At 47.5% G+C, this 8,628-nt stretch overlaps 1 protein-coding gene across 1 annotated transcript; it reads right to left on the reverse strand.

The window, feature by feature from the left end:
• Positions 1-684: 684 nt before the first annotated feature.
• On the reverse strand, positions 685-4,254 carry LOC116663393. The gene is made up of 5 exons (XM_032479155.1): positions 4,238-4,254; positions 3,636-3,800; positions 2,582-3,315; positions 2,263-2,309; positions 685-712 (listed from the first exon to the last, which is right to left on the reverse strand). The coding sequence occupies exons 2-5, from the start codon at positions 3,721-3,723 to the stop codon at positions 694-696; spliced, it is 888 nt and encodes a 295-aa protein (XP_032335046.1). The 5' UTR covers positions 3,724-3,800; positions 4,238-4,254; the 3' UTR covers positions 685-693.
• Positions 4,255-8,628: the final 4,374 nt, after the last annotated feature.

Consider the following 8,628-nt stretch of genomic DNA (forward strand, 5'->3'; position numbering starts at 1 on the left):
TGTGGTTTGACGGAATATTTATCCCATAATTAGATCCTAAATCAGTTAACTTTGAGTGCATAAAAATGGAGCTAATCCTGAGTGGGGCTGACTTAATCAAGTGAGCCCTTAAAACTGGCTGGATCCTTCCAAAAGTCAGAAATTCCAAATGTGAGTAGGTCCATGGAAGGGGCCACACGGCAAGGACCTGAGAGCAGCAAAAACCTTACACTTGAATCAATTTTGTGAAGACTGTGAAGATCAGTGTGTGGGATGTATATTTACATGAGATTTACTTGTTTATGTTTAGATAGTTTCAAGTGAATAAAATATATATATTATCAAAGAAACCCCTGGAAAATTGTGTTGGCTTTTTATTATCTCTGTTATTCTCTCTGGGGTTGTTAGAAGATAAAGGAACCCCAAATTGGAAAGCCCCCCAAACAGGTGGGTCCTTGCCTGCCAATTGAGAAAGAATTCTCAGCAGAGGCAGAGGGACAAAGTGAGAAAGAAAGAAAGAAAGAAAAAGAAAGACTGCTTTACTGCTCAGAGAGAGAAAGAAAAAAAGAAAACACCCGAGCCATGAGCCATCAGCCAGGTAGCCGGTCGAGACAGCTCCAGCCCCCGATCTGGCCACAGAGTCTTTTATTGGAAGGCTCTGCCGTTGTTACCTTCATCCTGGAGACGCCAATCATCTTCTGTAACGCGCTCTTTCTACCCATGGCGCTCAGCCCTAAAACAGAAACTTCAGTGGGAAAGAGAACAAAAAAAGAGATATCGGAGTATGTCCTGGGGATTGGTTCAGCATTTGTGGAACTTAAACCATCCTGTTGTATGGCTATGTCCTTGGAAACAAGGAGCCAGGTACAGGATAAGAGAAACAACTTGGTGATTTGTTGTTGTTTTAAACTGCGTAGCGCTTTCTTTCCCTTGTCAGCCTGTCTAATCACCTCTCTCAGTGTCATCAAGCTATACCATATCTATAGTTTTAGGTACCTGAGTTTCTAATCTGTCCCCTACATTAGCCTGTATTTTCGCTCTTAACTATGTAAAATATCTTACAATAGTCTCTAGGAAATGTGTTACAAACTGATTTTGTGTAAGACTTGTCCAGGAAAGGAAAGAGATTGTTTGATTCCATCTATCAATGCTTTCTCATTCATACATTCAATAATAAATTTCTCACTCAACAAACATTTATTGCACATCTATTATGTGCCAAGAACTATGCCAAGAATTGTGGATACAATAACAGAAGTAAAAAACAAAAACAAAAAACTTAAACATGGCCCCAAACTTCCAGGAGCTTAGGATATAGGGGAAGAGACTAGTATTATTCAAATAAGCACATGCAAAAATGTAAAATTATAACTATGGTAAGTGCTTTGAAGAAAAGATACATGGTGCTATGAGAGCTTGTACTCTCATGTTAGAAATTAGGAAACTTAACCTGAAGAAAAGACATTTAAATTAATATCTGAAGAATGAACAAACGTTATGTTAGACAGCATTTCAGATAGAATGAATTGCATGTGCAAAGATTAGAGCCACCTTCCCGTTCTAATCTTCACAGAGAAGAATCTGGGACCTTCCTTATCTCCTTAGAGCCCTGCTGGGGCTTCATGGACCTCTTTCCCTCCATCCTTTATTTGGTCCTCACTCTTCTTTCTCTTCAAGGGATTGGACTCCCTTGGAGAAAACACCTTCATAGTTTCTGTGTAAAGGACATTGACTCTCAAAGTTCCCATTGCCAGGGCTCTTTGCCTTGCAGCCCATCCCACGTCATCCGTGTGTATCATTCTATGTTATTAATGGTAAGTGATGAAGTAAGATTCAAGGAATAGTGTGCAATGCAAGCAGAAATCCTTACGAATAGGCACAGTAGAGTGAGAAAAATGAGATAGGAAGCCCAACATGTGTCAAAAGAAATTACATAAGAGAAGAATATAAATCAGGCTTTCCATGTTGGAAGGTGTAAGGATTACAAAGTGGCAGGATAGAAACATTCTGTCTTGACTGAACTGCTAGTTACATGGATTTGTATACATTTCTGAACATTCGACTGCTGTGTGCACTTGCACCACCGTGCATTCTAGGTATATAAAGAAAATCTAATGTTGATACAAAAAAAGATGCATAGAGTTAAAATAGGAATAACTTAAAAAGGAAAACAAAGGATAAATAAAAGTTTCCGGAGACTACCAGAACACTTGCAAGCACATTTACAAAATCACACTGGCAAACAATTAGAATATTTTAAAGAAAAAACAAAAAAAACCTTACCGCAGCACATGTAGAATATAGTGATCCATAAGTAAGGAAATATGCACCTTTAATTTGAAAAACAAAAAACAAAAAATACCGTCATATAATCTGGATTTCTCATTTGTCCTAGAGACTTGCTACAGGTAGGTTCTAGCATTCACTTTGAAGAAAATCAATCTCTTGTAAACCCCCAAAGACAACTGTTTTTGTAATGCAGGCCACGACAGGTGTATCTCTATGTGCTTACTAAGATAGAAATACATATATCCATATATATAGAAGATTTTGTTTTAAAATAAAACCGGAGAACACTGTAAGATGAAAAGCCACAAATTACATGACCAAGGAAGGTAATCTGAGCCCAGGAAGAAAAGAAATGTTTTCCCCTGAAAGCTCCTCCAGGCAGGCTGTCTTCTGGAAACAGGGACCCATTTCCTTGAGTTGTGGTCCCGCAGGGGCAGTCTTCTGCTCCGTGATGAACACATTTCCTGTGACAGGCAGACTTCTGTCCACTGTCGGGTAGCTCGTCCCCTCGGGGTGCACGATGCTGCCGCGGAGCCTTGCACCCGAGGTGGGTGCGCAGAGTCCCGTGACTCTGGGGAGGAAGAAACCCGGCCCAGGAAGAGCCGGAAGCTACCGGGTGGCCCCTTAAGGCCCCAGCCCCCCTTGCGGAGAAGGCAGCGGGCTGGTGGGTCCCGGCCGCGCCGCGAGCAGGGAGTCGAGCGCCGCCAGCGCCCAGTGCAGGGCGGCGCCCGCGTGCGCCAGCTGCCAGGTGAGCCAGGCGCGCTGCGAGGCCGTGGGCTCCGTGCGGCGGGCTGGCACCGTCAGGTAGGCGCCCCCCGGGCCAGCAGCTCGCGCAGGCCCACCTCCAGGGCGCCCACTTGGTTGCAGAGCCTGGACGTGAGCGCCGCCAGGGGCGAGCGGGCTTCGGCCGACAAGTGGCAGCGGCGGCGCTTGGGGGAGGAGGGCTGGTCTCCGGGACCGGCTGGCAGCGTCGCCCGCCCCTGGCCCACAGGGGCGATCGGAACCGGGTCGTCCAGTCCTGGAGACGCCGCGGAATGTGGGCAGAACCTGCGCGGGAGACAGAATGGGAGGGGTTCTGGTGATGCGCGCCGCCCTGGGGGATTCCTTGTCAAGGTCACCACCGCCCCTTCCCTGTCGCGACTCCACCACCCCCACCACACACTCCCTACCGCGCAAGACTCGGGTGACCGCTTCCAGGATCTGCTGGGAATCGGGACCGAGTCCTGGGTGCCTTCCTCTCAGCCTCTTATGGCTGTAGAGGCATCTTTCCAGGGCCAGTGTCTTTCTCTGCCAGCTGGGGGCTTGGTTGGCCCCTCAGGCCCTGGACCACATCCCCAGCTCTGCCAAAGCCCAGCCCAGAAACGTACCTGGACTGCGGTGAAGTCCTGCTCTGGAGGAGTCAGGCTTGTCCTTAGCTGTCTCGTGGGCTGGGGATGGTCGTCCCCTCGCCTTCATTTCTCCGTTTCCTTTTCTTTTGTGCCAACTGTCAGGGGAGCCATCTGGGCTTCTCCCCCGCTTTTGCCTGGTGACCACTGTGAATGCAGAGGAGGACAGGAGTGAGTGTTCCCTGCCTGACCTCTGGAAGCTGGGGGAGACTGGATTAGAGGGGGTCCTGGTCCCACCCCTCCCCCTACCTCCATAACAGCCCCCCTCCAAATACCGGTTTCCTCCAACTGCTCACAGCCTCCCTGGGCAGCTGCCCAGCAACGGGCCTTCCCTGTCACCATGGCAGCTCCTGAACTGCCTGGCAGCATGATCCTGGAAATGCTCCCTCCAGTCCAGACCCCGCGAATGGCACAGCTGGTACAGCCCAGACCACAAGGAACCTGGCCTTCACCTTGGGCTTCCCTCCCACCCTCAGTGGTGTGAGGGTCCCAGCTGGCACCTGCTACTTTGCCCAGCCCAGCCCAGTCTCTTGTGTCTCTCAGAGCCTCCCAACTGTCTCTCAAAACAGAATCTAGAATCTGACCTACTCCGCTCCAAGAGCCCTCTCGGGTCTCCACGCTTCCTTTTTCTCTCAGTCTTTCTGAAGGATGTCGATTTCCTCCCTTCCCTTTGAAAGCCAGGTTTTCCTTGGAGGAAATCCTTCCATCTCTCCTGTGGGAGAGGCCTTGTCTCCTCCGCTGCTCCTGGTCAGGCCTCCTGCCACTTGTAGCCCCTTCCATTGTCTCCAAGCCTCCGGCCTGAGCCGCACGTGTGGAGGCCTGAGGAGCAGACCAGGGAATGGCCAGATGAGCCCGGGACATGGCCTTTTATGACTTCCCCACGGCCCCCTGATTGGATCCTGGGTTGGCGCCAGTAGGAGGCCACACCCACCGAAGGTTAGTGAATGATTAGATTAGGCCTGTTTTTGGGGTCCAGCTGACTTTCTTGGGCCTCAGGATATTTTAGCTGCTAATTTCACAGCATTTCGGCTCTCTGCTGAATGCTGAGTTCACAAAAGGGCCGTTTTTGGTTGTTTCTTTCATGCTTTTCACCTATTTGTTTCAGCAGCTCTGTGTGTCTCCGTGTGTGTCAGCGTGGGTCACTCCGTGCCAGGGCTCAACAAGGTGTTGGTAGTTAGCACTAAAAACCTTTGGACTGTCGTCCGTGCAGTCTCTTTGGCCCCTACTCAGGTCTGCCGTCATGGCAGGTATATCTCCATAGACTCTACGGGATGAAGGAACACACTTAGGCTGCAAATGTATGTATTTTATAAAATAGGTACGTAACGCATTTAGCCCCAGGGCCATGGCTGCGTACCTCTGCTCTCAACAAAGTATCGAGTTTTACATTTAATTTTTCTGGGTTTTAGTTTTCTTTTTTTTCATTCTTCTTTCTTTGGAGTGGATGTGGACATATTTTTCAACCTGGTCCAAAGGGACAAAAACCATAATGAGATTCTCAGGTTGCAGGGAGCCTTGATGCTCAGAGCCTGAGGCTGATGCTGCCAGTACCTTGGGGGAAGAGGGGCTCTGTTCTCCTTCAATAAAGCTGTTCATCTAATTAAAAAAGAAAACATACTAGGAGAGTGACAGAAATAACCTAGGGCACAGCACTGAGAACAACAGTCCATGAGTTATTTGAAGCATGCCATGGGCATGTTTGTTTCCTAGAGTCGGGCACAGTGTAGTTGTAGAGGGGATACCCCAGGTGAATGAGCAGAAGGAGGGTATGGATGAGACCGCACTGTCCCTTTGCACAGCTGCTTTTCCATCAATGCAGCCTCCAGCCACGTCAGTGGGACCTGTAGGGCAGGATGCTGCTGCCTGTGGCTGAACCAGCACAAGCCAATCACAGTCTATTCTTATTAGACTCAAGGTACCCAGACCTCAGAGGGAGGAGCTGAGTCGCATTAATGAGAATGTCCTGTGGTTGCAGGGGCTTACAGCGCTCCACCTGTTCTGAGGCTTCCTCACGCACTGGGGTTGCACGCGGTAGCATAATATTTCTGCGCTAGTTACCCTGGACCACATACTGATACAGAGTGTCACAATCTTCCTAGGTAGTGTGTGTGTCATAAGAGTGGGAATTAATTCCAAGCGCTCAAGTGTGTGGAAGGTTGTGATCTGCCACATTCCAGGGTCACCATTATGACTGTTTGGATCCCATGTTTGGAAGTAAATCCTTGAACTGTGATCCTGGTGATTGGCCAGGTGAAAGCAGGCTTCCTGAAGTTTTAAAATCCAATGATCCGATGTGGTTCCCCAATCAGATTCACATGGGGAGTCAGTATTCTTCATAATTTTGCTCAAAATATGCTAAGTTCACATACCCCAAACACTTGCCTTTAATGGGCACACAATTTAGACCCCCAGAGTTCACAGATAAAAGCAGTACTATGTGGAAGATCACGTGCAGTGAGTGAAGGTGCTGTCTCTTCGCCAGGAACGTAGCGATTTGTAATCAGAAATGTGTATTTGGTCTTTGTCCTGGCTTCTGGCTCAGAGCTCTGAAACCCACTGCAACTTCCTAAGAGAGAAGAGTGATAAATATGTTTTTGTTATGTTAATGAGGTGACTTTTGGGAAACACCCAAGTAATCAAAGGATAGGGGTTGCTTTCCAGGGGACCCAACCATGTGATTAGAGGACTGGATCTGTCAGTCCCATGCCCCTACCACCGGGGAGGGGAGAGGACCTGGAGGCTGAATCCAATGGCTAATAATTTAATCAGTCATGAAGCTGCCATTACAGCCCAGAAAGGGTGAGTTTAGAAGAGCTCCCAGGTTGGTGAACATGTGGGGATCTGGGGAGAGTGGCCCGCTTGCAGAGAACAGGGACGTTTGTGCCCTTCCCCCGTGTCTTAGCCTAGACATCACTTCCATCTGGCTGTTCCTATTTTATATCCTTTCATAATAAAGCTGTAATCTGCTAAGTAAAATGTTTCCCTGAGTTCTGTGAGCAAATCAGTTGAACCCAAGATGGGTAGTTGGAACCTCTGGACAGTAGTGGGTCCTCCCTTAACCTGGGGATTCTGAAGCTACCTCTGGGTAGATAGCGTCAGGATTGTAAGACACCAGACTGGTGTCAGAAAGTGCTTGGTGGTGTGGGGAAAACCCACGGAGACTTTGGAACTGGTACTAGCATCTTACCATCCTTATCCTGCTACTGTCACGGCCAACTGCAAGTGCGGGTCCTGCATTTGTAGGACCCTTGCGGGTGCAGAACAGCCAAGACAGGGAAGCCCTGTGGGCTTCAGGTTATCAGAACAGTAAGTAGTATGAGGCCAACATCTCTTTCTTTTACCACGCATTATTCACTTCTCACGAGAAATTATGGGATCATTTTATTACATTCACTCTGGAATCTCCCGACTTCAGAGTTTTGGTTTATTTTGTGTCCAGTGGGGTCACATCACCGTTGCTATGGTAGCCGTGTTGCTTTCACTCAACCACATGCATGAGCATCAGAAACCCTTCCAGGAAGAAAAGTGCTTTGATCACGTACCCTAAAAGGCAGTTATACGGGAGCATCTGGCATTGTGGTGGTTGTTGTTGTTTAAATAGTCTCTGCATCCAGCATTTCTAAGTAGAAAAAGGACCATCTAATCTGTGCTAATGTGAAGAGAGGAAAGGACTGTCCTTGCCCCAGGTCTCCTGCCTGTGGTGCTCACTTCTGCCCAAGTGTCATGGGACCATGGGAGCTGAGGACCCTCAAGGACACTGCGCCTTTGTCTTTTCAGTTCTACCAGCGAGGTGAGGGGCTCATGGAGTGTGGTCCCAGGACCTGCAGCATCACCATCACTTGGCTTCAGCCCAGACCTCCTGGGGCAGAGCACTGGGGGTGGGGCCGTGGATCTGTGTCACACAAGCTGCCCCAGTGATTCTGATGCAGGTTCCAGTTTGAGAAGCAGTGAAGGAGGATATTCAGGTAGAGGTGGGGGAGGGACGTCATTTATTTACAGCGGGTGACAAGCATCCTAAGAGATCACCCTGGATCGGGTCACTTTTTCCTTTTTCTTTCAACATAAAATAATTTTGTGTGTCTATGCCAATATTGATTTTAGGGGGGAAAAATGTCAATTTTCTTGGTGTAAACATTTTATCCTAAGTATATCTTACCTAAGGTGTGAATTCAGAAATTAAACACAAGGGAGGGAACTGAAGAATTCTCAATCATCCCTGTCACTGAAATACCATTATACTCAGGACTTGTTTCCTATTTTTCCAATTATTTAAATAATAGTAATTCAGTATTTTAAAAATTACTTTGATGTTATTTAGCACAGTTCAAGTTTCAGAGCAGAAATGAGGGAAAGTACAGAGATTTCCCCTGTCTCTTCTCCCCACACATGCATAGCCTCACCCCGTAATGTACAGCATGGTACCTGCGTTACAATTGATGGATCTGCATCATGATCACAAGTTCATGCTTGATTTTGTACTTTCTGTGGGTTTGGACCTTAATTTTTAATGATAAAACTTCATGAGGGTAAATGACATATCTCTTTAATAACTTAAAGACAGATACAATTTTTAAATATTTAATTCTAGAACTCCTTTTAAATTTTTATTAGAATAATTTAATAATATGCATAATATTTTACAGCTGTAGTACATATATAATAATTTAAATTAAAATAAATGGAGGTAACTTTTCCAATTTTTCTGAAAGGGGTACAACAAAGGTGAAGGATCCAGGGTTCGGGCAGCATCTGATGTGCACAGAGACAGGCCCCTCTGGGACTTCATTCAAGCTCATCCCCAACCATGTACAGATGCAGGGCCCGCTGGACGGGGGGTGACTATGACACATGTAGCCCCGCCTGGCCTCAGTTCCCTGCTCTCCTCCAAGAAATGGAGAAGAAATAGTGGTCCCTAACCCACCCTGGACTCAAAGCTGACTCTGCCACTTGGCAGCTGTGGCCCTTGGGCAAGTCA

This window comes from Camelus ferus, chromosome 4, assembly GCF_009834535.1.
Source record: "Camelus ferus isolate YT-003-E chromosome 4, BCGSAC_Cfer_1.0, whole genome shotgun sequence".
In the NCBI taxonomy this organism is placed as follows: Eukaryota; Metazoa; Chordata; class Mammalia; order Artiodactyla; family Camelidae; genus Camelus; species Camelus ferus.

Bases quoted from the DNA above. Each gene is read 5' to 3' on its own strand.
- LOC116663393 (XM_032479155.1), bottom strand. From the start codon at position 3,723: ATGAAGGCGAGGGGACGACCATCCCCAGCCCACGAGACAGCTAAGGAC. The intron at 3,316-3,635 runs GTACGTTTCTGG...TCTCCCGCGCAG, and splicing joins AGGACTTCACCGCAGTCCAG to GTTCTGCCCACATTCCGCGG. The intron at 2,310-2,581 runs GTAATTTGTGGC...TTCAAATTAAAG, and splicing joins AGATTACCTTCCTTGGTCAT to GTGCATATTTCCTTACTTAT.